We start from the raw sequence: 27,862 nt of genomic DNA, 5'->3' as shown, positions 1-27,862 counted from the left end.
TCAGAAAAAGTTTGACTCCTGAAAAACGCCCGATGATGCTCCACCAGGCAGGCTGTATTAACACACTCGCCCGCACCCTCTTTATCTAGTACACCTGCCTGGGTTGAGAGACCAAGGGGAGAGCGTGTACATTCTGATCTTGGTCAACAGTGACTCCTAACCACAGTTATTCTTTCAAAATACATTTTATTAGTCGCACACGGAATTGAAAGTTAGGCAATTTCTTTCCAAAGAGAAGGTAAGCCCCAACAGGCTAAAAAAATGGAGATGTCAGAGCAGAAATATCATTTTTCACTGCAATAAGAGATTGACAGCAATACACTCCACCAAGGAAATTACTTTATCATGCTGACCACGTGGGATAGTGCCCAGTCCAGGTGTGGGGTGTCCCAAAGCTCTGGACTATCCAAGCCCTCGGTAAATCAGTGTCACCTATCCATCGGCCCCTCCCTGCTGTTGGAGAGACCGGGAGGCCCCTTTCTCCCTCTGTAAGTGGGAGAACACTTGAAATCCCACAGTTTCCATTATGGCCCCTTGTCTCCAAGTTGGGGACCTATGGGTTACTAGAAGTTTCACTGTAAGTATCTGGAAACATGTCTACATTAGTCAATCAGAGATCTGATCTTTCTTAGAAAAAACCCATTCTCGCTGGGCATGGTGGTACACACTTGTAATCCCAGTACTTGGGAGGCTGGAACAGGAGGATCGCTGGTTCGCAGCCAGCCTCCGCAATTTAGTAGGACCCTGTTTCCAAACAGGAAATAAAATTGGGCTGGGGGTGTAGCTCGGAGGTAGAGTGCCTCTGGGTACCACAAAAACAAAAGCAAACAAACAAAAACAACAACAACAACAAAAACACGACAACCCATTGTCCCTCCGAGAGAGGAACATCTCCCTTAAAGTATTTCCATTCTTTTGCCAGGTATTCTTGTGATTCAAAATGAGCCCTTCAACACTCTGAGGCTGGACTTCTCTCAATACCTTTCCTGTTGCCACCGCTGATTCTCCCTCCAACACCGTCTCAGCCCGTCCCTTCCCAACTTCTGCATGCAAGCGTGGGTCTCCCAATCCCCAGGGCGCTGCTGACCCCGAGGCGTCTGCCAGCCGTGTCTAACCCTGCGTGGCAGAGACTGCTCCAGGAAGGGGCCCTAAAGGCCTCCCTCTTCATTGATCTGATTTAGATCTCAACATGGGCCTCTCTCTCATTGCTTCGGAACCGACCCTCAGGCAAATGTTCAAGATACTTATTGATCAAGGCAACAAAATGAGGGACAGACTGCATGGTGTTTCCATTTCTGTATCTAATTGGTTACGCTCCGTCTCACAGCCGCGCTGATGTCCCCTCCCTCGTGGGGGCTTAGGGCAGCTCTGTGATGGTGGTGTCGTTAAGGTCAATGCCGGCGTGCAGCTTGCCCTCCTTGGCGGCTGCCCAGGGCATGGAGGTAGAGGTCCACTTTGCTACCCAGTCTCCTGTCTTGCTGATCAAGATGAGGCCACCTAAACCTTTGACCCTGGACTTCATGTAATTCAGCGACAGGTTGGCAGCCTCTTCCGCCGTCTTTCCTGAGCACAAGGGAAGGTTGAGAAATAACATCTGTTACTTTCTGAAAAGAACATGAGAAGGACGTCCTTGGCAGTACAGAAAACCAAAGTGAAGCCGGGTGTGGTGGTGCACGCTTGTAATCCCAGCATTCGGGAGGCTGAGGCCAGAGGATCGCAGGTCGCGGACAGCCTCAGCTACTTAGCGAGGCCCTTCACAACTCACGGAGACCCTGTTTCAAAAACAAAAGGACTAAAAAATAGGGCTGGGGGTGTAGCTTGGAGGTAGAATGACCCTGGGTTCCATCCCCGGTACCATAAGAAAACAAAAAACCAAAACACTGCAAAAATCAAAAAAACAGACAAAAAAGTGGGTTAACCAAGGTTTCGGTAAATGAGTTCTCCTTGATGCTTAAAAGGAAGAGCCTCACCTTCTTGCTGAGACAGATTCCCCCGTCCCCTTTTCTGGTACTGGTGACTGAACCCAGGGACATTCTGCCAAACGATGTCCCTTATTAATTTTGAAACGAGGTCTTGCTAAGTTGCTGAGGCTGGCTTCACACCTGCGATCCTCCCGTTTCAGCCTCCCAAGGACGAGATTACAGGCTTGTGCTACCACCCCCAGCTGAGACAGAGCTGGGTGCGTGCCCTAAGCAGAGCTGCCTTCCCCACGCCCCACCTCAGTGCCTCTCTACTGCCCCCCCCCCCGACCCGACTGGCAGGAGACCCAAATGCTCTCCTAGACCACAACCTACCAGAAGGTGGGGAGGAGTCAAAATAGTGTCCACAACGTGAAAGTAAGAAGCATCTGTGGCCACAAGAAAGGGTTCCATATGCTTCTCCATCTACTGATCAAATAGCTCCCACGCACTCATCTTCCAGGCCCGCCGCTCGCCCCACCTCTGCATACCTTGTTCTATGTGGAAGAGAGTGAGTCTGGCCAGATTCACCTTCAGGATGCTTTCTCCGTGACCCGTGGTTGAAACAGCTCCGATGTTATTGTCAGCATAACCTCCAGATCCTGCTCAAAGAAGGGGTCTGGCTCTAACGGAGCAGCAACAGCCAGGAAGTTCCAGCACAGCTTCCCAGTCCCGTGCTGCCTCCTGCAAAATCCCTGCATGCTCAAGTGTGGACAAAGGTCAGCTTCGTGGCCAGGAGCCGGGCAAAGGCGGGCTGGCAGCACCACGATCAGGGGGGCCCTGGCATGTTTCTGCTCTGTATAACGCAGGTGTGACCAGCACCTCCTTGGCCCCAAAGTGCATCCAACCATCCTGCTCAGGGAGGCCGTCCTGCTCCCATCTCTTCCCCCCCCCCCACTCTGAACGAAGACGCCCTGGCTGTATCACGTGTGACTCACTAGGAAGGCCACCACTTTCAAACGACTGGGAGAACTGACACCCCAACCTAGCATCCGCGCACGCCGCGGAGACGTGGAGAGCAGTTCTGTTTGCTGAAAGTAGCTTAACTGGACTTGCGGGACCTGTTCAGGGCTACCCATTTAAGTGGGGGTCTGGAGCTAACGCTATTGGGATTTTCTCCTTTATGGTGGGCTGGGATTAAGCAACTTTACGGCCTTCTCGCCATCATTCCTGGGTCTGTTGACACACGGCCATCAGCCGGGGGGCCTGCGCCCCGGCAGGGTTGGCTTCTCCTCTCCCCTGGTTGATAGGAAGCATTACGTTGACTTCGCCTTAGGTACCGATGCAGGATGCAGGCTGAGGATTCAGGCATGGAGATCTGTGCTGAAGGGCACAGGTCCTCGGGGTGTTCAAGGCAGCCACCCCCTGGCTGTGGAGCTGGAGGAAGCTAAAGCTGGGGAGCTTGCAACAGAGAAGGCGGTTTCTTTTTTTCTCATAGCTTCTGCTGTGGGTTGAACTAGACAGATTCCTCCATGATGTCAGGGAGGCTGTCCTGTCTGGAAGCAGCTGTGTGTGTGTGTGGGGGGCCTGTGTGTGTGTGTGTGTGTGTGTGTGTGTGTGTGTGTGTGTGTGTGCCTGTGTGTGTATGGCCTGGGTGTGTGTGTGTGCCTGGGTGTGTATGGTGTGTGTGTGTGTGTGTGTGTGTGCGCACGCGTGCGTGCCCTGGGTGACTCCAGGAGTGGTCCTGGCGAGGGAGTGGGACTGTGCAGCCCCCCCTTCTCAAGATGACAGCCGCACTGCTGGAGGTGAATGCCGCCCTCCCAGCCCCCTTCAGTGTCCACGCAGGGTCCTGGGGGGGCATGTGGAGCCCTCCGAAGGGACCGCTCCTGAGCAGGCCCAGCTGAGCACACTCGGCACTCAGAACTGGGGACAAGGACCGCTGGGAATTTGAGTCATGCCTGTTCTTTCTCAAGACTTTACCACCATGACTCAACAAGTTCAAAATTAGTTTCTCGGATCTGACCTGGGGTGGCTCTGGAGCCTGGTCTGAGCCCAGCTCCACGTAAGTTGCGAAACGGGCCAGGCATTCTGTGGTAGGATTTTTTGGTAAGGAGGAAAAAGGTAGACTCCTTCATATCTGTGTGTTTCTTCCAAGGTCACCAAAAAAACAAAGGGTATCAGGAGTTGCCAAGAGCGTAGATTATTATGGAAGATTAGACCGACAGACTAGAAAGGGAGGGAAGGGCTAGTTTTCCACTGAAAGTCTAAGCTGCTCTTTGGGGCAGATGGAATAGTCTAGCTGTTTCTTGAGACTTCAATCATCTGCAGAGGTTACGGGAATCCTCATAAGAAAACTCTGGAAGTCTGCATAGGACGAAACCTACACAGCCACCTGGCCTGCCTCTCACTCCCTCCTGGGGTTGACAGGATGGCTGGGTGCACCTTGGTGTTAACGTCAAAAATGTCTTGATCTGTGACATCTCTGCACAAGGGTGTCACTTGGTGCCTCTAAACCATACTAACTCCCAGCTCTCTGACATCATTGAGGCCAGCCCACCCTGGGAAGAGGTTTCAGGTACCAACCCTCTGTGGGTGAAGTCTGCCACCCTGAAACTGGGGCTAAGGAGAAGGCACATCTGCTGCAGGGCAGCACAGGGGGCATTTTCAGCATCTCCCATCTCCAGTTCTTTCTCTAAGTCTCAGAAAAAAAAGTAAGTAATCCAGGAAAAACCGAGTGCCTACCAGATGTAAACACCCTCTCAAAGCATTCCAGCCTTAACGTTTGAAGCGGCCACATAAGGACAGAAGAGAATCTGAGAAAGGGGAGGGGACGGGAGCTGCCCCTCAGGCCTACCGACGCACGGTGAGTCCCCGACTCTGCCAATCATCTTATTAACGATGCCTCCTGTAGATGTTGCATAAGCCAAGTTTCCTTTGCAGTCCAAGGCGACAGCGCCCACGGTTCCCAAGTTTCTGCCCCCAAAAAAATAAACAGAAAGGACAGGCTGAGGATGAGAGATACTCCCACAAGTATCAAGTGCGGCTTAAAACCACCCGAATCCCCACATTATCTGGTGGCAGCACAAGGGGAACTTCTGCAGGAGTGGAAACCTGTGCTCACTCAGCATGTCACCTATGGGTAGAGTTCCAGACGTTTCTTTAGATCTACACTCTAAGAGCATGTCCATCAGGCATGGTGGAGCTCACTGGTAATCCCAGCCACTGAGGAGGCTGAGGTAGGAGGGTCACAAGTTTGAGCCTAGCCTGGGCAACTTAGACCCTATCTAAAGTGAAATGAAAATAAAAATAAAATGAAAGGCTGGGAGGGGTGGTCTAGCTAAATGGTAGAGTAGGCCTAGCTCGTGCGAAGTCTGGTTTGATCTCTATTCCCACACATAGTACTTATAATTCCGAGCCGCGTTTTCTAGTTGTGTAACTTGCCAAGTTTTATTCTCTGTGTCTCGCCGTCCCCACGAACAAAATAACAGTAAATACAACAGAGTGCATCTCAGACCTTGGCGTGCATGCGTAAGAATTATTTTGATCCTGTCCCCACCCCAAGATTCTGAAGTGGCCACTGAGAAAGAGTAAGAAGACATAAGTGTTAAGTTGGCTCCTGCACTCATGTGACTTTGTGTGACCTCTGCAGGGCAAGGGAGGGGCTGAAACCCCCGCGAGAATTGGGCGTTCTCGCGAGTAAACCCTCATCTCGCGAGATGCATACCTTGAAAAGGAGAGCCCGCGTCCTCAAGCTTCGGACAGGCGCGCGGGCCCCACGGTGCCTTGTCCTGATCCCCGGGAGAGCCGTGCCATTAAAACTTTACATGCCATGTGTACCGGACCTCTCTCGTGTTTTTCACACTCCGCCGTACTCACTTATTTTTATTTTACTCGCATTTAATTTTTTATTTTACTTATCATTTGGTGCCGAACCGGGAGAACTCTTGGGTCCCTCCCCATTTTTTTCTTTTTTTTTCTTTTCTTTTTTCTCTTTTTATTTTTACTCTCTTTTTGAGCCCCGGACTCTCCGACCCGCCAGCAGCTCGACTGTGAGGTCCCACACCAGCGCTCCGCTTGCAGGCGTTGCTCCTGCCACTGCCGCCGCTGCCGCCCCGTGCCTGCCCGGACCGTAAGCCTTCTTCCCCAGCCCCGCGCTCTCCGGGAGAGCCGGCGGCCTTCTTCCCGCCCCGGGCTCTGCTGAGAGTCCGCGGCCATCTTTCCAGCCACGAGCTCTGCTGAGAGCTTGCGGCCATCTTTTCGGCCCCGCGCTCTGCTGAGAGCTCACGGCCGTCTTTCCAGCCCCGCGTTCTCCGGGAGAGCCGGCGGCCTTCTTCCAGCCCCGCGCTCTCCGGGAGAGCCGGCGGCCATCTTTCCAGCCCCGGGCTCTGCTGAGAGCTCGTGGCCATCTTTTCGGCCCCGAGCTCTGCTGAGAGCCGGTGGCCATCTTTCCAGCCCCGAGCTCTGCTGAGAGCCCGCAGCCATCTTTTCGGCCCCGCGCTCTGCTGAGAGCCGGTGGCCATCTTTTCCCGCCCATGTATTCTCTTCTGGAGCACCGGAGGCCATCTTCCACTGCCACCGCGGCCGCAGCCACCACCGCCGGGGCGTGCAGGTTCCGCCGGCCGCCAGGCTGCCAGTTCCACCCTCCCGGAGCCAGGCTCCTTGGGTAATGCTGGCACCTGTTCTGCTTGCCGACCTCCTGCACGGGCCAGGACCTCTGCCTGCCGCTTGGACCTCCTAAAACCGCCGTTCCAGCTCGGCGCTCCAGTCACCGCCGGTACCTCTGGCCGATTTGCCCCGCCCGCCCCGAGCCAGGCTCATTGGGCAGCGCACAGCCGGCTTCGGTGTCCGCCACAGTCACCCGCGCCAGGCGTAGCTCTACTTGCTGCTGCTGCTCCGTTTCACCTGCCCAAGCCAGGCTCACTGGCGGTGCTCCTCGGGGCCCAGCCTCAGCGACTGCCACGTGCCTGGAAGCCATTTTGTCTCCACGCCATGGGCCCGGCAAGCCATGCCGCCTGCGCACCCCCACTGATCCTGCCTGCGCCAGCCGCCAGTGCCGTCCACACCAGCCACCGGCATCCACGCGCCCCAGCTCCACCACGCTCCCAGCAGCTTCTCAGCGCTTCTGTCGCAGCCAGCGCTGGCTGGCAACACTTCACTCCGGTAAACTGCCTCCTTCCCTTGGTTAGCGGGTTCCGGACTTGGGTCTTCCAGTCCACTGGGACCCAAAAATCCAAGCGCTTGGTGACCCATTGTCCCCCGGTCCATTGGGACCACCCTGCGGATGACCAGGTCATCCTCCGGTTTTGAGAAGGAATGAAGACGTTCTTCCCTATCTCTTAACCTCTGTTTCCGAACGATTGAGCAGGGAAATCGGGGACGCCCATTTCCTGTTCTTCGTTTCCGCCCGCGAACCAATTATGGGGAGTCGAACCTTTATACTAGCAGATGCCCTGAGAGCCTGTCTGCCTTGATACGAGTTGGGAAATAGGTTGCGGTGGCCCAGGAATAGTTAGGAACTTTTATAAGCGGTCTGGTATCCCTCCAAATGCTCTCCCCCATCAGCTTCCATTTATTTTCCCGCCAGCTGCCATTTTGTGATGGCGCGTAGTCACTGCCTGGTGATGTCACAGTCACCATCTTGGCCTGCGCCAGACTGCAATTTTGCTGGGTGGCCTGCTCGGGCGCGCCCTAGGTGCTGCGGGAAACGCCGGGCCGGGGCTGGGGCGACACCCTCTGCCCGTGGGGAGTCTGCGTTGCCATTCTTGCCGGACACCCGCCCTGGGACGCACTCTTTGTGTGTGAGTGTAGTTCCGTCGCAGCTGACAGAACCTTAACATGGCATCTAAAGTTTTAATTCCAGAGAGAAAGAGGTGGAAATGGAGCGTACACTCCGACTTTGCCAAAAAGCCGATCCCTGGTAGCTGCCCTTCGGCTGGTGGTGGCGGCTCAGCCCTCTGGAGCGCCACCTAGGTGTGGAGGACAGCAACGACGACTACCTCCAGGAGCCTGCCTGAAGTGGGGCGAAGCCACGCCCACCAATCAGACTGTGCCCGGCGTGTGGCCAGGAGGGCCACTGGAACAGTGCCCTTGGAAAAGGATGAGCCCCAGGTGCCTCAACACAGGGGGAGCACCTTTCCAGACCAGGCCCCGCCGCTGGCCCTACTCAGCCTGGCTGAAGACTGATGGCTCCTGGATCCCTCAACCTCCATCCTCTTTGCCAGCTCAGGGTAGCTCTCCAGGTACTGAGTAAGCCAGTCTCCTTTTTGGTTGCCTGCTCAATCTCATGATTTGTTTTTTTCTTTACTAGCCCTTGCCTGTTCAAGCCTCAAGCGCACATCACTAAGCTGTCCAGGGTAACCTCCAATTCGCACTGCAGCTATGCACCCACCTGCACCCCCTTCTGGGGGACTGGACTCCCGACTCCTCCCGGCCTGGGGCCCCTGACGACGCCCCTTGACAGCAGGAAGAAGCTAGAGGGTCCAATCCTCACCCATTATCCCTACCATCAAAAGGCCGGGATGATAAGTTGGGTCCTGCACTCATGTGACTTTGTGTCACATGACCTCTGCAGGGCAAGGGAGGGGCTGAAACCCCCGCGAGAATTGGGCGTTCTTGCGAGTAAACCCTCATCTCGCGAGATGCATACCTTGAAAAGGAGAGCCCGCGTCCTCAAGCTTCGGACAGGCGCGCGGGCCCCATGGTGCCTTGCCCTGATCCCCGGGAGAGCCGTGCCATTAAAACTTTACATGCCACGTGTACTGGACCTCTCTCGTGTTTTTCACACTCCGCCGTACTCACTTATTTTTATTTTACTCGCATTTAATTTTTTATTTTACTTATCAATAAGTTGGCAGCTGTGGGGTGGCGCAGGCTCTGGGATCCTGACAGCTGGGTGTGGCTGAGCTGCCAGCTACTCTGAGTATCTGTTTCATGGGGTGTTGTAAAGATCAAGTAAGTTAACTGTCCCTCTGCCACTTTATTATGAATTTTCAGATAAAAAAGTTGAAGACAGTGTACATTAACCCCCAGGCACACTGTCCAACCCCACAGTGAACTGTCCTGGAGCTGCCGGGCACAGCAGTGTACTAGTGGACACAGTCCCTTCTTCCAGCGAGCCTGCCATCTGGGGCAGAGAGCTGTAGTAAAAAGAGCCCTAATGATTTCACGTGGCAATAAAAAGGAAGAAGAGGCCAGGCGTGGTGATACACGCCTGTAATCCCAGCATTTGGGAGGCTGTGACTGGAGGATCGCAGTTCGGAGACAGCCTCAGCTACTTATGGAGGCCCTTCGCAACTCAGTGAGACCTGGTTTCAAAAATAAAAAAACCAAGCCCGGCGTGGTGGCACACGCTTGTAATCCCAGCATTCGGGAGGCTGAGACTGGAGGATCGCGGTTCGCAGACAGCCTCAGCTATTTAGTGAGGCCCTTTGCAACTTAGTGAGACCCGGTTTCAAAATAAAGAATAAAAAATAGGGCAGGGGGTGTATGTAGGTCGGAGGTCAAATGCCTCTGGGTTCCATCCCCAGACTCACACACACACACACAAAACAAAACAAAACAAAACAAAAAATTGGGCTGGAGGTGTAGCTCGGAGGTAAAATGCCCCTGGATTCCATCCCCAGTGGCGCAAAAAAGAAAAAAACAAAATAAAAAACAAAAAAACAAAAAACTCTACGAAGAGAAGAATAGGATAAAATTAAAAATAAACTAAGCAGTGGCGGGTGAGGGGAGGGGCGGGCGATACCTGGGAGGAAGGTTCCCGAAGCAGAAATGTACACTTTCTCTTGTCATGGAATTTCTGGGATACCACTGCAGCTGGATAGAGGAAAGTGTGGACGTGTGTGGAGGCCGAGGGAGGCCGGGGTGGCAGTGAGGAGATAGAAATAGGCAAATAGGGAAAAGGCCTCGGTAGAAAAAAGTTAATTTCCTGAGTTTCCTGAGGGGCGACAAATGCCTGAAATTCCAAAGGCTCAGAGATAAGAAGGCCAGAGCTTCAAAAAGCCATCTGTTTACTAATCAACAAACCCAGGAGCCAGCACAGAACAAGTCAGACACACCTACTGAACGAAAAGAGATCCTTCAAAGGACTTGCAAATACCCTATGCAAATTTTGAGAGCTACTTCCCAGAATTCTCCTTGGAAGTCACCCTAACCAAAAACAGACTTGCAAGCAGTCAGGCCTTGCCTGACCCAGACAGTAAAGGGGGACTTTCCTGCTCAGGCCCCCCTCCCCTTTTGGGGAGCTGTTCTCTCTCTCTCTCGCAGGTCATGTTGGCACTGAGAGAAGGCAGAGTGCACCTGAGGGCACGTGGCTTGGGCGACTCTCGAGTAGTGACCTGAAGGCCTCTGCTGGACATCATGGCTGACCAGGCCCCTAGGGGTGACCTGTACCTCTTTTCTGGCAGATTGGGTGGACTCTGGGAGAAAGTAGTTTGCAACTGATGGGCACTTGGCTCGGGCGACACTCGGGTAGTGACCCTGAAGGCAGTTACTGGACTCCGGAGTTCCGACCGCCCCTATGGGGTGTTCGGCCACTTTTCTCTATTCCCCTCTGGCAGATCGCGTGGACTCCGGAAGAAAGCAGCCTGCACCTGAAGGCAATTCGGCTCGGGCTACTCTCAAGTATTGTCCTGAAGGCAGCTGCTGGACCCAGAGTTCCAGCCCCTTTGGGAGTGTTCAGCCACCCTTGCCCCATTCCCTGCTGCTTCCAATAAACCTTTTACTCCCCTTCCGGAGGTCTGCGGGTGAACTCGCCGGGGTTCCTCTCAAGAAACCCCCGTTTCAGCAGGGGCTCCGACGCCTACGCCCATTACCCAGCACCGAACCTGCTGTCACAGTTATTAACAGTGCCCCCTTTGATTTTAAGATTCTGTTTCTTTGAGCATGAGATGGTACAATCATCCTGCTTCTAGGCCATTGTAAAGGCTCAAACACTGGGGAGTTTGAGCTGGCAGGTGTCTGAGTTTTAAAAATGATCATTCTCATTACTATATCCACTCACTAGGATGGTTAAAAATGCAAATGGTAGCCGGGCGTGGTGGCGCAGGCTTGTAATCCCCGCGCTTGGGAGGCAGAGACAGGAGGATCGCGCAGGTTCGAAGCCAGACGCGCTGGCTTAAGAGACCCTGTTTCCAATATAAAATAGGTCTGGGAGTATAGCCCGGAGGTAGAAGGGTTCCATCCCCAGTATCACCAAAAAAATAATAAAAAAATGCAAACGGTACAATATTAAGAGCCGATAAAGATGTGCAGGGGCTGAATTCTCTAAGTAATACTGGAAGTGGGAACTGGCAGTCCTCAGGAAACCCACCTGGTAAAATCTACTAAAGCTGATCATGTATGTGCTCCATGATTCCACGATCATACGCCTGTATGTCTGTCCATCAGAAATGTGGATATATGTTCCCCAAATTAGTACACAGAGAGTACCACTGTAATTCTTCTTTTGGGGATTGAACCCAGGGGCAGTCTACCTCTGAGTTACACCCACACCTTATTTTATTTTTTTTTATTTTGAAAGAGGGCCTCACCAAGTTGTGGAGCACCTAAGTTGCTGGGGCTGCCCTCAAACCTGTGATCCTCCTGTCTCAGTCTCCCAAGTACTGGGATTACAGGAGTGCACCGCTACGCCTGGCCCTGAAACAATCCCAAACTGGAAACACAAATGCTTACCAAACATGGAGTACGTAGATTGTGGTATATTAATGGAATATTACATTGTAATGAGAATGAATGATTTCAACAAAAGAATGATCTTAGAAATACAATGATGAGCCGAACGCGGTGGCGCACGCTTGTAATCCCAGCATTTGGGAGGCTGAGACCAGAGGATCACGGTTCTCAGACAGCCTCAGCTACTTAGTGAGGCCCTCTGCAACTCAGTGAGACCCTGTTCCGAAATAAAAAATACAAAATCGGGCTGAAGGTGTAGCTTGGATGTAGAATGACCGAGGGCAGGCCAAAAGTACACACTGTAAGATCCTATTTAAATAGGTACCAACAGGCCAGCCCGCCTAGAGTGGTAGACGTCAGGCAGGTGGTTACCTGGGGAGGGTGAGAGGGAAGGAGCAGGAGGTGGGGCTCCTGCACTATCCTTTCTTGATCTGAGAGCTGATTACATGGGTGTGTTCACGCTGGAAAACCACATCCTGGTGCAGACACAGGATCTGTGTACTTTTGTACGTGTGCCACACTCCTATCAAAAGTTGACCTTGACAGAATTATCCTGGCTATGCTGTGCAGTTGACTGAGGGGACCCGAGGAAAGGCAGGTTAGGCCTGACACACTGGTTTGTGTTGGGTCATTTTTTGGTGGCCAGGGGGAGAGGTGGGCTGGGTGTGGACAGCCTGGAGGTAGACCTGATAGAGTTTTCAAGGGGAATGGAGCTCCGTGGAGGTGAGAGAGAGAAATCTTTTTTTTTTTTTGTTTTTTTGTTAGCATGGTACTAATGATTAAACCCAGGAGTGGTCTATCTCTAATGTACCAGTATTGGGAACGGGCCTAGGAAGATTTGGGAAAGCTCTGATTATTAATATATTTCAAAAGAAAATAATTGGTACATTTCAAAATAGTTGTGTCATAATGGTGGCAGACATGGGTAAAGAAAGGACTTGATTTCTGCCTAAAACAGAATTCCAATGTAAATTAACAAAGTAATTAACCAGTCAATAGGAGAGGAGAACTAGGCCTTTCTCTATCTAAAGACAGATCTTAAGAGAGGAGAACTAGGCTTTTATCTAAAGACAGATCTACATGGTGATCTAGAGAGGATGGAGCAGGGTTTGACCTTGCCCTTCATGAAAGAAGACACCTTGCCACACCTTGCTGGGGGAGATACCTTTCAGGGTTAAGGGGAGGTACCTTACAGGGACATTCACTACATCAGAGTCACGCAAACAAGATGGAGGTCATGGGTATAAAAGGCCGAGTCCACGTGTAATCCCTTTGGGGTACTCATTTGAGTCACCCCCCCATGCCATTTTGGCATGGGGCTGTATTTCTATTTTCTGTGTTTCTATCTTTCTAATAAACATTTTTATATCTTCAGCAACTGTCCAAGCTATGCAGATTTATTCTTAGCTTAGGACAAGAACCCGCGGTAATTTTCTGTTTTTGGTCGTTTCGGGTTTTGTTATGGGTTGGGGGAAAGTGTGTCCGGGACCCAAACAGGGGTCCCTGGGACCAGTTTCCACAAACCATACTCTCTCAAACCGTAACATCTAAGCTACACTCTCAGCCCTATTTTATTTTTCATTTGGGAACAGGGTCTTGTTAAGTTGTTGAGGGTCTTGCTAAATTGCTGAGGCTGGCTTTGAACCTGTGATCCTCCTGTCTCAGCCTCTGAAGTACTGAGATTACAGGTGTTCACCACCACGCCTGGCTTAACTCTTAAGGCAACTGAAGACATTTATTGAGGTGTTGGTGATTAGGAATAGGCTTTTTGTTTTGCTGTTGGTGTGTGTATGGGGGAGTGGGGTGGGGATGGGAAATAAAGACTAGTTTTGGACACAGGATCGGGTTAGATGATCGGAAGAGGCTGTACAGTAGCTCCCCAGAGCCTCAATTTAAGGCATTCTATCAGGAGAGGGAAGGGACCCCAACATCCATCATCACAGAAACCACTCCAGATGGCTGGTGACCTGAATCTGACGCACAAAACCACCACCTTCAAGACAGTCTGGGGGACAGTGTGTCTCAGGGTGGGCAACACCTTCTGAGTTTTAGTTTTACAGCTTACTGAAAAGGGAAATGTATTAAATTATAAAAACATTATATATATATTCTTTTAAATTCCAAGCTTGTAATATATATAATTTTTTTTTTGGTGGTATTGGGGTTCTTGGAAGCCCTTCTACCTCTGGGCTACACTCCCAGACCTATTTTATATTTTTTAATTTGGAAACAGGGTCTCTTAAGCCAGCGAGGCTGGCTCCAAACCAGCGCGATCCTCCCGTCTCCGCTTCCCACGTTGTTTGTCTCCGCTTCCCACGTGCGGGGATTACAAGTGTCCGCCACCACGCCCGGCATAAAAATCTTTTATATGGGAAATGCCATAAGAATTAGGTAAGAATGGAGGTGCCCCAGTCATTGTCAGTGGCAGGCTGGTCCCTAACTTTTGCAAGGGGTGGGACAGGAATACATAGGTAGTCAGAGGCAAATGATATAAATATATACAAATAAAAATATATAAGGCCGGGCGTGGTGGCGCACGCTTGTAATCCCCGCGCTTGGGAGGCAGAGACAGGAGGATCGCGCAGGTTCGAAGCTAGCCCCACGCGCTGGCTTAGGAGACCCTGTTTCCAAATAAAAATGCAAAAATAGGTCTGGGAGTGTAGCCCGGAGGTAGAAGGGCTTCCAGGAACCCCAGTACCACCAAAAAAAAAAAAAAAAAAAAAATATATATATATATACATATATGTCATAATTTTGTATTTAGGACATACTTATATATGGAAATATCTATTTCATATAAATATATAATACATATAAATATACATGCAAACCACAATTTCTTTATCCACTCATCTGAATTTTTTTTTCTTTTTATAGTACTAGGGATTGAATCCAGGGGCATTCTGCCTCTAAGCTACATCTCAGTCCTTTTTGTTTTGGAACCTAGGAGTTCACTAGGTTGATGAGAGTCTCACTATTTGCTGAGGCTCTTCTCAAACCCACGATCTTCCTGTCTCAGCCTCCCAACTACTGGTATTATAGGTGTGTGCCATCATGCCCAACTGGGGATGTCCATACTATTTTATCTTGAAAAATATTGTAAAACTATGGCTTTCATTTGAGTGAAAATTCACAAGGCCACCAATGATGACTTAATTTAGTTATTATTATAATTATTATAGTGATTTAGTATTGTGCACTTTGGTCACATAATTAGCTAGTGGTGGCAGATGAGTAAAACACACATTATTTATTCCATAAAAATAATTTTCTTTGTCTTCATTTTGTCAATTTTTTTTTTTTGTGGTACTGGAGATTGAACCTGGGGGCGTTCTACCTCCAAGCTACACTCCTAGCTCCTTCCTTCCTTCCTTCCTTCCTTCCTTCCTTCCTTCCTTCCTTTGTGGCATTAGGGTTTGAACCTCCAAGCTACACTCCAGTCCGTCTGTCCGTCCTTCCTTCCTTTTGTTCTTTTTTTCTTTTGTTCTTTATGGCATTAGGGATTGAACCCAGAGGCATCATTCTACTTCTAAGCTACATGGAAACAAGGGTCTCACTAAGTTGCTGAGGTTGGCTTTGAACCTGCGGTCCTCCTGTTTGAGCCTCCTAAGTACTGGGATTACACTGTACCTGGATTTATTTTTTATTTTAAAACAGGGTCTCCCTATGTTGCTGAGAGTGTCACTAAGTTACCAAGGCTGTCCTTGAACCTGCATTCCTCCTATCTCAGGCTCATCATGTTCTTATATTCTAGTATTTTCACACATAAATTCTGATAAAATGTCAAGACAACCTTTCTGGAGTCAAAGTATTCTTAGTGAGTTTTTAATTAATTTTAATCTGGAGAAGCTTCACTCTGTTGAGGTTGTAGCAACTGCACTTAACCCCAGCACTATATTTTATTTTTTATTTTGAAACCGGGTCTCAATGAGTTGCAAAAGGCCTCACTAAGTAGCGGAGGCTGTCCTCGAACGGCGATCCTCCTGTCTCAGCCTCTCAAATGCTGGAATTACATGCATGTTCCACCACACCTGGCTGCCTGTATGATTCTTAGAGCAAGACTTAGGTTTGGAAATGAATCCTGGTTTTTATATCATCATGCAAAGATACGGTATGAATTTATATATGACAAATTCTTCTCATGGAAGATGTTAAATATTTCAATTTGGTCATATAAATGACAACCACTTATTATAGTCATTTTCATCATCTCTCTTTGGGGATAGAACTCAGGGGCATCTGAGCTACACCCCCAGCCTTAGGAACAGGGCATTGCTAGGTTGCTATGGCAACCCTGTGCTCCACCTGCCGCGGCCTCCCAAGGCAGCGCCGGTACCCAGCTCCTTCTCATCCTCGCTTAGGCTGCACCTAGTTCCATGCAAATAAGTTCTTCTTTTAAATTCCAAAGCTTGTATTTTATAAAGAAAACTGGACATAGCAGCACGTTGTACAAATCTTATTTTTTTTATTTTTATTTTTTTGGTGGTACTGGGGTTCCAGGAAGCCCTTCTACTTCCGGGCTACACTCCCAGACCTATTTTTATATTTTTTATTTGGAAACAGGGTCTCCTAAGCCAGGGCGCCCGGCTGGCTTCGAACCTGCGCGATCCTCCTGTCTCTGCCTCCCAAGCGCGGGGATTACAAGCGTGCGCCACCACGCCCGGCCAAATCTTTCTTCAAACGAGTCTATACTGATTTATAATGAACAGAAAAATAATCTCTACAGAAAATGGTTTTGGGACGCTTTATACGTAAGCCTTCCTCAAGTTAGGCAAGTATTTTGTTCCTTCATTTCAATTTCCCTCTATTTTTCTGGAATGCCACCTTTGTTGGGAACTTCACGTGTGGCTTGGGTTTTGTTTCTCTAAACTTTAAAAAGAACATTTTAAATCCTTTTAAAGGTGAAAGAGCCCAGCTTAGATTTTTTTCCTTAAGCTTATTGAAAGAAGTCAAAAGTTTATACTAAATGATTATAGACAGCACAAATTTGATCAATTTTGCTTCCTGCTAGAGTCCACTACTTACTCTTTGATTATGTCCTGTGGTTTTGCTTAAGTCTTGCCATCTGAATTCAATTTAGTTACTTCAGAGACATTTAGTTGGCATTCCCGCCACGTGTCTCTGTTCTAAGGTCAAACACGAGTGTAATAAAGATGGTCCATCCTTGGGCATATCTAGAAAATTTGATAACGAATCCTTGTATTGTTCTGCAGCCTCATCGTTACCGGCACAGTTGAGGTCATGGGTCCCAGAAACAAATTCAACTCGTGAGCTGTGCACATACACAGAGTACTTTTGGTCTCCTGGCTGGACTTCTTGCTCGGATGGCTTTCATTTACCGACCATGTCAGCGCCAGTATCGCAGGCTTGCCTTTGACAGTCTTTTAAATTAACGCCCTAGATGTTTTCTTTCCAATTCTTCATTTAATTTGAAAACTGTACTTTAAGAAGCAGAAGCAGATGTAAAGCCAATGAAACACTGGTAAATTTACGCTTGTTTTTCTTCAAGTAGCACAATGGGCCTATAAATGTTAGTTGTTCAGTAGGCCATTTGATCCTGGTCCGTGCTAACTGAACTGAGTACTTAACAAATTCTAGTTGGGCTGGGGATGCAGGTCGGTGGTAGGGTGTTTGCTGTGCACATACGAGGCCCCTGGGTTCTACCCTCAGCACTGCAAACAAAACAACACACCCCCTAAAGCAAAACAAACCTTGCCAGTTAGCCTGCCTGTAATCCCAGCTGCAAGCAAGAAGATGTCAAGTTTGAGGTCGGCGTGGGCAACACACACACACACACACACACACACACACTTTAATCTCCCACTTTATTGCTCCTGAATCATTTGTTTGAATTCTCCATTCTAGATGGTGATCATTGGCTTCATTATTTTTTGTCCCTGTTTACATGTTTGGCATTTGACCACATTTTGGTCAGTTTGACTAAACCTAGAAAGCTGCCGTGTTTGCTGAGCGCTGTATTGATGGCGCCATGAAAAGCCTCACTGGGCCTGGTGAGCACCGGACGCGCTGTTCCAGAGCATCACATCTGGGTTCCCCATGGCCAACGTCTTTTCATCTTTTCTGGTAGTACCGACTGTCTGCTGTTTATTCAGCTTCTTCCTCCTAATTCCTGTGCTGTGTGTGTGTGTGTGTGTGTGTGTGTGTGTGTGTGATTCCTTGTGACTAGCAATAAATCTTGAGTGAAAAATCTAAAGTTTCAGGTATTTCATTTGACCTATTCAAGTTGTGGGTTTGGTGAGAATAGTTTTCTTACTATTTTCTGCTGTTTTGATAACTAAATCTCCTTTTAGTGAAACATTTGTAATTCCCTGTTTGTGAATTTTCGGTTGGTTCTTTATGTGGGGTCGTCCTGGAAAACTGCTTGCTTATACTGCTCCCTGTTTTTAAAGAGGTGAGCAGACTTCTTCTTTGAAGATATTTTTACTCCTTTTCCCTTTCAGTTTTTTTTCCTGTATGAGCTCCACTTCAGTATTCTCTTTTTAAATCAGAATCTTGACTTACACTCATTTTCAATAATCTAGGGATTAAAAAGTAAAGTATAATTATATCCAAAGTGTGCCAAGTAGAATATATTTTCAGAAAAAACAAAAAGCGAGTCTAGAAAAACTGAAAATCTGAAATTAATTTACAGGCACCATTTCCAGAAAGTCGGTTTTATAAGATATACAAAATTGTCTATCAATATGACAGTCAAAACATGGATTATAATGAATGAATATAATATTTTAAGTCAAAATTACAAGCTCAGATTTTAAAAATGTTTTGAAATTAAATCCTTTAAATATCTCATCTAAATAAAACCATTCAAAATTCTAATATTCAAGGGTCGTTGCCAACATAAGTAGTTGGTTCTTTATGTAGGTTCTATCTGGAGTGGTGCTGCCCACTACAGCTTAATGTAGCTATTGTGTATTCAGAGTACTATTGGAATAAAATATGCACCAGGTTCTTTTTTTTTTTTTTTTGAACTAGGGGTTGAACCCAGGGGCATTCTACCTCCAAGCTACACCCTTATATTGAATACATAATGAAACAATATTTGGGTATGATGAATTAAATACAATATATTATTAGCTTCATCTGTTTCTTCTTACTTTTTTATGTGGCTACTGAAGAATTTTTTTTTTTTTTTTTGGTATGTGTGTGTGTGTGTGTGTGTTCCTGGGGATGGAACCCAGGGGCCTCTACCTCCAGCCTATGTCCCCGACCTATTTTACATTTTATTTTGAAAAAGGGTCTTACTAAGTTGCTGAGAGCCTCACTGAGTAGCTGAGGCTGGCTTCGAACCTGTGTGATCCTTGGGTCTCAGCCTCCCAAGTGTGGGGATTACAAGCGTGCGCCACCACGCCCGGCTCTAACTCTTGTAGACGGGGTACTAGCTCGTGAACATCTTTGGAATCTCCACGTGAAACACGTAGAAGCCATGGACATCTGGCACTACAGCGAATAGTACTTTGTGATGTGAGTCTGTAGGGCAGGTTGATTAGTTTTTATTCATATTTATTTATTTTTAAAACTTTTTATTGGTGCATTTAGTCTATACATCTTAATGGGGGTAAAAGGCATGACATGAACACATCACTCACCTTTCTCTTCCTCGATTCCCTCCCCATTTTCTTCCCCTTCTGTCCTTCTCATGTTTGGCTTAGTGATTGAGATGTTTGTGAATAGACATCATGGACATCATGGAATTTTCCTCTTCTCTCCTATCCCTCTAAGTTAGGTCGCCTTATTTGCTCATCTATAGTTTCTCCTTTATCTGGAGTCCTTCCTATGACCCATTTTCTCCCTAGCTTTCACATATTAGGGAGAGCATCTGTTTTCTTACTTTTTGCGGGTGACTAATCTCACTTAGCATAATGTTCTCTAGTTCCATCCATTTCTCTGTAAATAATGTAATTTTGTTCTTCTTTATGGCTGAGTAAAATTCCATTGTGTACATATCCCACAGTTTTGTAATCCATTCATCTGTTGATGGACACCTTGGCTGGTTCCACAGTTTGGCTATGGTGAATTGTGCAGCTATGAACATAGATACACATGCATTAGTTTGGTAGTTTGGTTTCTTTTCTTTTGGGTAGATACCCAGAAGTGTATTGCTGGATCATATGGTGGTAAATTTGTTCTCATTCTTCTGAGGATCTTCCATACAGGTTTTCAAAGTGGTTGCACTAATTTGCAATCCCCACCAATAATGTTTTAGAGTTCCCACTTCTCCACATACTCTCCAGCATTTGTTGTTGTTTGTGTTTTGAATGATTGCCATTCTAGTTGGAGTCAGGTGAAATCTCAGGGTAGTTTTGATTTGCATCTCTCTGATTGCTAATGATATTGAGCGTTTTTTCATGCATTTATTGGCCATTTGAATTTCTTCTTTTGTGAAGTGTCTACTTAGTTCACTTACCCATTTTTGATTGGGTTATTTGTTTTCTTAGTGTTGAGTTTCTTGAATTCTCTGTATATTCTAGGTATTAGTCCTCTATTGGAGGAATAGTTGGCAAAAATCTCCTATTCTGTTGGCTCTCGGTTGAGGTTCTTAATAGTTTCCTTAATTAAGTTTTTGATTAATTTGCCCTTTTCTCTTACCTGGTCCTGTTGTTCCAATATTCTCCCATGAGGAAGCAATAGAGTCCACTTCTGATGTCAATGGTGGCCCAACCCACACTCTCTGGGCTCAGGTGGCCTCTGCTTTTAAGATGCAGAGCCAGAGAGGTGGGGAAGCTTCCCCTGGGGGCTGGATGGTTTAGTCACAGGAGTGGATGAGGAGGACTATGGTCAGTGTGCCAATGCTGTGTGACCGAGGTACCCACGTATCCTATACTAAGTTGACTGTTTCTGTGATCTGAAGCCCCTCTAAAGTGTAGGGTCCAGGGCTGAAGCCCCTCTTGCTTATGTCTTAGATTTTTTGGTTAGCCAGGAGACACGGTGGCACATGCATGTAATTCCAGTACTTGGGAGGCTAAGACAGGAGGACAGCAGGTTTGAGTCCAGCCTCAGCAGCCTAGCAAGATCTAGGCTATAACAAGAAATAAAAATAAAAGGGCTGGGTGTATAGCTCAGGGGTAGAATGCCTCTGAGTTCAATCACTAGTGCCACACACACACATGGGCGTAACCACACTCGGAAAGCAATGTGCCAACATCTTTTAAAATAGTGTTATAAAACTATTTATCAACCCATCCCCGTGCCTGCAGCCCACAGACACAACAGCACACTCATAAGGTTACCAGTGGCGACCAGCACAGGACCAGCCTGTAGAGATTTTTTTGTGGTACTGGGGGTGGAACCCAGGGGCCTTCTACCTCCGGGCTATACCCCCAGACCTATTTTTATATTTTACTTAGAAACAGGGTCTAAGTTGCTGAGAACCTCACTAAGCTACTGAGGCTGGCTTCGAACCTGTGTGATCCTTTTGTCTCAGCCTCCCAAATACTGGAATAACAAGCGTGTGCCACCTCATCCGGCTTAGAACAGATTCTTTTTTCTTTTTTTATTTGCGGGTCTGGGGATGGAACCCAGGGGCATTCGACCTCCAAGCTACACCCCCTGCCCTATTTTTATTCTTTATTCTGAAACCAGGTCTCACTGAGTTGCAGAGGGCCTCACTACGTAGCCGAGGCTGTCCGCGAACCGTGATCCTCTGGTCTCAGCCTCCCGAATGCTGGGATTACAAGCGTGCGCCACCACGCCAGGCTAGATTCTTAACTGTAATCACATGGAAGCCTTTTCATATTATGCCTGTCTGGCCTCTGTGCTTCCCATCTACTGAGTCAGATATTTTAGGGGAAAAGCCCAGACACATATAATCTGAAAAGCTCCCCTGGTCATTCTACGTCGTACCTTTGGTTAGATATGGCTACTCTGAAGACTAGGCAGAGACACGAGACTGAATTCTATTATCATCTCCCGGGCCATATTTGCATTTCATTTTCAAATTTTACTTTAAGTGAGAGAGATATTACTTGGGATTTTTAAATCTGCAGCATAAACACCACAACTTAAAAACACATTAAACCAGCCAAGGTGGTGCATGCTTGTAATCCCAGTACTTGGGAGGATGAGACAGGAGGATCACAGACTCATGGCCAGCCTCAGGACTTAGTGAGGCCCTCCACAACTTGAGATACTGTTTCAAAATAAAAAATAAAAAGTAGGGGCTGGGGGGGTGTAGCTTGGAGGTAGGATGCCCCTGGATTCAATTCCTAGTTCAAAAAAAAAAAAAAAAAAACCCCATACAAAACATTAATTTGGATTTTGGGAGGTGGTACTAGGGATTGAGCCCTGGGGTATTTTACTGCTGAGATACATCACCAGTCTTTATTGTTTTTATTTATTGTTTATTTATTTTTTGCAGTACTAAGGTTGGAACCCAGGGACATTCTACCTCCGAGCTACATCTCCAGTTCTATTTTTTTTTATTCTTTTTTATATTTTTTATTCTTAAGTTTGAAACAGGGTCTCACTGAGTTGCAAAGGGCCTCACTAAGTAGCTGAGGCTGGCCGTGAACCATGGTTCTCCTGTATCAGCCTCCCAAATGCTGGGATTACAAGCGTGTGACACCACACCTGGCTCTTATTTTTAATTTCGAGACAGGGTCTGGCGAAGGTGCACAGGCTGGCCTTGACCTTGCGATTCTCTCGCATCAGCCTCCCAAGTAGCTGGGTTTAGAGTGTGCCACTGCACCTGGCTAATTCGGATCTTAAAGAGTTGCACTGATTTTCTTTTTGTGTGTGAGGCACATGAGACTGAGCCGAGGGGCTACCTCCAAGCTATCCCCCCAGCCCTATTTTATACTTTATTTTTGAAACAGGGTCTCACTAAGTTGCAGAGGGCCTCACTGAGTAGCTGAGGCTGGTGGAGAACCTGCGATCCTCATGTCTCGGCTTCCCAAGTACTGGGATTACAAGTATGCACCACCACACCCAGCTAGTGTACTGATTCCCTCCCTCCTTCCTTCCTTCCTTTCTTTCTTTCTTTCTTTCTTTCTTTCTTTCTTTCTTTCTTTCTTTCTTTCTTTCTTTCTTCTTTCTTTCTTTTTGTGGTACTGAGGGTAGAACCCAGAGGCTTTCTACCTCCGGGCTATATTCCCAGACCTATTTTATACTTTATTTGGAAACAGGGTCTCACTAAGTTGCTGAGAGCCTCACTCAGTAGCTGAGGCTGGCTTTGAACCTGTGCGATCCTCCTGTCTTGGCCTCCCAGGCACTGGGATTACAAGTGTGTGCCACCACGCCCGGCTAATGTACTGATTTCTTTACACCATGAAAGAGTTAAATTCATAACCCGATCAGTTATAACCTGATTAGTCTACATTAAGATAACAAATGGATCCCAAAACAGTGACACATCACTGCCAGGCACTCTTTACTAACACAGTTCAGAGAAGGAAACTGTTGTCTCATTTTAGTTACTATTCCTAGGAGGAATAAGTGAGGTTAAATTTAAGAATAAAAAGGTTAGCATTCCCATTATTTGGTTGAATTACTTAAGAAATGTGACGATCGGCTATTTACCACCCTGTTCCATCTTAGCAGCTTGAGACTCACTCTGGACAGCCTGACTTCTGGGCGCCCTTCTCAGCCTTTTCTTTTTCCAGGTGCTTTCTGTTTCTCTCCGTTATCAGCTGCTCTACAGGAACCTCTGGAATCCCCATGTCTGCTGCAAATTTTGCTGCACCTTGATTGGTCAGAAAACAATGGGGTGTCTGAGCCAAAAAGAAAGGAAAAAATTGGTTAATTTTCTGAAAAATTTTAATCTTTCTGCCTGTCTTAGCTATGGGGAAATAACCATTTCTCCTTGGATGCAAAGTCTTAAAAATGCATATTTCACTGGCTGGCTTTTCTGAATCTTACACACACACATCTCCCCGTACATTCTTCTGTCCGCCTGCCTGCCTGCCTGTCTGTCTGTCTGTCTGTCTGTCTGTCTATCTATCTATCTATCTATCTATCTATCATCTATCTATTTCTCTATCTCTCTATCTCTCTATCTCTTTATCTTCTAGCTCTCTCAATTTTACACATTCAAAAAACCCTGGAACTGATGGAGTATTACCATCATCTTAAATTTAGAAAACTCAATCTGTTTTTTCTTAAATATGCTCTTAAATGGTTGGCCTGCTCGGTGTGTATGTGCTGCGTTACTGGTGTTGAAAGAAGGCTGAAATGCAGGAAGAGGACCGAGTCACCTCCTGTCAAGTGATTATTTGCCAGGTTACACATTCCAACAGAGTCGGAATCCTGGCTGATTTCGAGAAACTCAAATAACGCTGCTTCTGCTCCGGGACGTATTTTTAGAACAGTGATCTCAAGTGTCTCTCAGGAGTCTGGCCTCTTTTTATCACTGAAGCACAGCAGTGACAACTCCTCAGGGAAACGATGCTTTGACCACACACACACCTTGTCCATCACAAGTCGTGCAAGTTTAACGGGATTTGCGATGCAGCGCACTGCGGACACCGCTCCTGTCGACAGGTCCTTCCCATCCATGATACTAGCATCCATTTCAATGTCACCATTTACGTTCAGGACAGAACCACAACCTAATGCCAAAAAGTTGAAAAGCAAGAATTAAGAATTTAGAGTACTCCAGGTTTCCCGCTAATCCTTTAACCCATCTCTATAACACTGCCAGAGGCATTTCTTATTTTTGATACTAGGGATTAAACCCAGGGGCATTTTACCACTGAGCTGCACCCCCAGCCCTTTTCAGTTTTTATTTTCAGACAGGGTCTACCTAAGTTGCCCAGGTTGGCCTTGAACTTGTGATGCTCCTGCCTCAGGTTGTTATGGTTTGGCTCTAGAATGTTCCCTGAAGAGCTCATGTATTGATGTTTAAAGGTGATATAATTGAATCATGAGCGTTCTAATCTCATCGGTGGATGAATCCACTGTGATGGATTTACTGAGAAGTAACTTAGGCAGGTGGAGTGTGATTGGAGGGGGTGAGGCCTTGGGGATTATAGGTATGTCCATAAACCCCCTTCACTAGCTTTCTCTTGTTTCTGGCCTCCGTCCTAGAGCAGAGCACTTGTTCTTGTGTTTTCTTCCCCCACCTCACTTTTCTCTCTGACTCCTGTGGCCATGCCTTGAGCTCAGCAGACTTTACCCAGCCTAACATGGACTAAACCTCTAAAATCTCCAGAACTGTGAGCAAATAAATCCTCCTTCCTCTAAGTTGTGAGGTCAGGTGTTTTGGATTACAGCATTGAGAATGCTGATTGAAACAGCCTACTAAACTGCTGGAATTACAGGCATACTCTACCATGTCTGGGAAAAGGAGAACAGTTAAAAAATAAATACCACGCCAGGCATGGCGGTGCACGCTTGTAATCCTAGCATTCAGGAGGCTGAGACTGGAGGATTGCAGTTCAGACAGGCTTAGCTACTTAGTGAGGCCCTCTGCAACTTAGTGAGACCCTGTTTCAAAATAAAGAATAAAAAATAGGGCAGGGGGCATAGTTTGGAGGTCAGTTGAATGTCCCTGGGTTCCATCCCCAGATCTGCAAACAAAACAAAACAAAACAAAACAAAACAAAACAAAACAAAACAACAGCAACAAAAAAATAAATACCACAAATCTGACTTGGTACCTGTTATGGTCTATCTCTGCAGGGTTTATGTATTGGAAGCTTTGTTCCCAACATGGTGGTGGTGAGGTGGTGGAAATTTTAAGAGGCAGGGCCTAAAAAAAGGTGGTTGGGTCATGGGAGTGAGTTACACCCTCATGAATGGATTAAGGCTGGTTTCATGGAGAAGGTTGGGTCACAGAAGAGTAGATTATAGCCGGGCATGGTGGTGCATGCTTGTAATCCCCGCGCTTGGGAGGCAGAGACAGGAGGATTGTGCAGGTTCAAAGCCAGCCTCACTGGCTTAAAGAGACCCTGTTTACAAAATAAAAAAATATAAAAAATAGGTCTGGGAGTGTAGCCCGGAGGTAGAAGGGTTTCCAGGAACCCCAGTGCCACTACCACCAAAAAAAAAAAAAAAAAAAAAAAAAAAGAATAGGGGCTGAGGGTATAGCTCAGGGGTAAAATGCACCTGGGTTCTATCCCTAATACTGCAAAAAAAAAAAAAAAAAGCTGAAGAATTAATCTACAGCAGATGTGTAATTGTGCAATATAAGACACGCTAAAGGAAGTCCTTCAGGCAGAAGGAAAATAATAGCAGATAATAAGCAGGACCTTTGTTTTTGTTTTTGTTTTTGGTGGTACTTGGGGTGGAACCCAGAGACTTTCTACCTCTAGGCTATACTCCCAGACCTATTTTATACTTTATTTGGAAACAGGGTCTCGCTAAGTTGCTGAGAGCCTCACTAAGTAGCTGAGGCTGGCTCTGAACCTGCGCGATCCTCCTGTCTCAGCCTCCCAAGCGCGGGGATTACAAGCATGCACCATCATGCCCGGGGATTATAAGTGTGCGACACCACGCCTGGCAAGCAAGATCTATTTAAAGAAAGATTGCTATAGAAGACATACTTTTCTTTTTTTTTTAGTATCTTTAAAACATAACTGTTGAAAACAGAATAGCAATAAAATGTGGTACAATGTACAACATACAGAGAAAGAAATTATACAATAGCTAAGGCCTAGGAAAGGGGAAACAGAAGTGTGCTGTGATAGGTGCTTATATATACATCAGGTGGTAGTGATATTATTTGAAGGTGGACTATGACAAGCCGAACATGTCTACCACAAATTATAAAAATCTAGCTACTAGACCAACAAAGGGGATATTGTCATACGTAGTGTTCAATTATTCCAAAGAAGGTAAAAAAGACAGAAAGAAGAAGAGAAACAAAGAATAAAGGGAACAAATAGAAAAATAGCGAGATGATAGATATATATCTAGCCATGTCAATAATCACATTAAATATAAATGGTCTAAACACCCCAACCTGAAAAACAGAGCTTGTCAAGTTGTATAAAGAGATAAGACTTCTGGGCGTGGTGGCGCACGCCTGTAATCCCCGCGCTTGGGAGGCTGAGACAGGAGGATCGCACAGGTTCAGAGCCAGCCTCAGCTACTTAGTGAGGCTCTCACAGCAACTTAGTGAGACCCTGTTTCCAAATAAAGTATAAAATAGGTCTGGGAGTATAGCCAGGAGGTAGAAAGCCTCTGGGTTTCACCTTCAGGATCACAAAAAAAAAAAAAAAAAAAAGGAGAGGGGGGCACTGTTTTATTTGCTGCCATAAGAAATCCACTTTAAATATAAAATAGAAACAAATAGGTTGGAAGGATGACAATTTGAAGAATATTTTACCCAATATTATAAAACATCAAACTACAGACCAGTTGGTCTCATAACAAAGATGTAAAATTCTCAAGAAAGCACTCGGAAAAAGGGCGTGTGCCTGTAATCCCAGTCTGTAGGAGGCTGAGACAGGAGGATCTCAGGTTCAATGCCAGCCTCAGCAAGTAGTGAGACTTTCATCAACCTAGCGAGACACTGTTTCAAAATAAAAGTAAAAAAAATAGGACTTAGGGGTGTAGCTCAGAGGTAGAACGAGCCTAGGTTCAAACCCTAGTACCAAAATCCCCCAAAAGTGAATACCCTCCAAACAAAAACTATATATATATATATATATATATATATATATATATATATATATAAACATTAGCATATTAAACCCATGCCCCATGCTGGTTAGAGTCAAATGAAAGCTTGGGGAGCTGTATTCATATCACTGTATGCTTCAGAACAAGAAACATTTACTTATAAGAAGAACATTAAATAATGATAAAGGGGTCAATTCATGAAGGCCAAATAATCCATACCTCTAATTACAGAGTTTTAAAATACATGAAGCAGAAATTGAACACTGAAAGGAGAAACGGACAAATTCACAATTCTCATTAAAGACTTTAACACTCCTCTCTTAGTAATTAATATAAATACACAGAAAATCAGGATATAAAAGACTTGAACAACATTATCAACAAATTAACCTAAATGAGATTAGAGAACTCTCCATCCAACACAAGAAGCATGTACATTCTTTTAAAGTCCACAATGAAGCCATGGAGGGTGGCGCACGCTTGTAATCTCAGCACTTGGGAGGCTGAGACAGGAGGATGGCAGGTTTGCAGCCAAGCCTCAGCTACTTAGTGAGGCCCTCTGCAACTCAGTGAGACCCTGTTTCCAAATAAAGAATAAAAAATAGGGCTGGGTGCAGCAGACTGGCTCAACCGGGCACTGAATATGGGCACTGAGTCCGTTCGGGACCGAGTTTATCAGAAAGGTGGGCAAAGGTTTCGGTTGCAGTTCTGCA

General features: G+C 46.8%; 1 protein-coding gene across 1 annotated transcript in view; it reads right to left on the bottom strand.

The window, feature by feature from the left end:
• Positions 1 to 1,357: 1,357 nt before the first annotated feature.
• The window catches only part of ASRGL1 (asparaginase and isoaspartyl peptidase 1), a gene marked incomplete at its 3' end in the record, with an annotated part of 36,540 nt that continues 10,035 nt past the window's right edge, over positions 1,358 to 27,862 (bottom strand). The window contains exons 2-6 of the mRNA XM_080719713.1: positions 23,991 to 24,133; positions 23,139 to 23,296; positions 4,753 to 4,871; positions 2,450 to 2,560; positions 1,358 to 1,563 (exon numbers count right to left, since the gene is read on the bottom strand). Of these exons, the coding sequence (XP_080575839.1) occupies positions 1,358 to 1,563; positions 2,450 to 2,560; positions 4,753 to 4,871; positions 23,139 to 23,296; positions 23,991 to 24,133 (737 nt within the window). The remainder of the gene's footprint in view (positions 1,564 to 2,449; positions 2,561 to 4,752; positions 4,872 to 23,138; positions 23,297 to 23,990; positions 24,134 to 27,862) is intronic.

This window comes from Muscardinus avellanarius, assembly GCF_963383645.1.
Source record: "Muscardinus avellanarius genome assembly, chromosome: 1".
Taxonomy (NCBI): domain Eukaryota; kingdom Metazoa; phylum Chordata; class Mammalia; order Rodentia; family Gliridae; genus Muscardinus; species Muscardinus avellanarius.
Note: the sequence above shows the minus strand (reverse complement) of the source record. Positions and strands in the feature narration are given on the sequence as shown.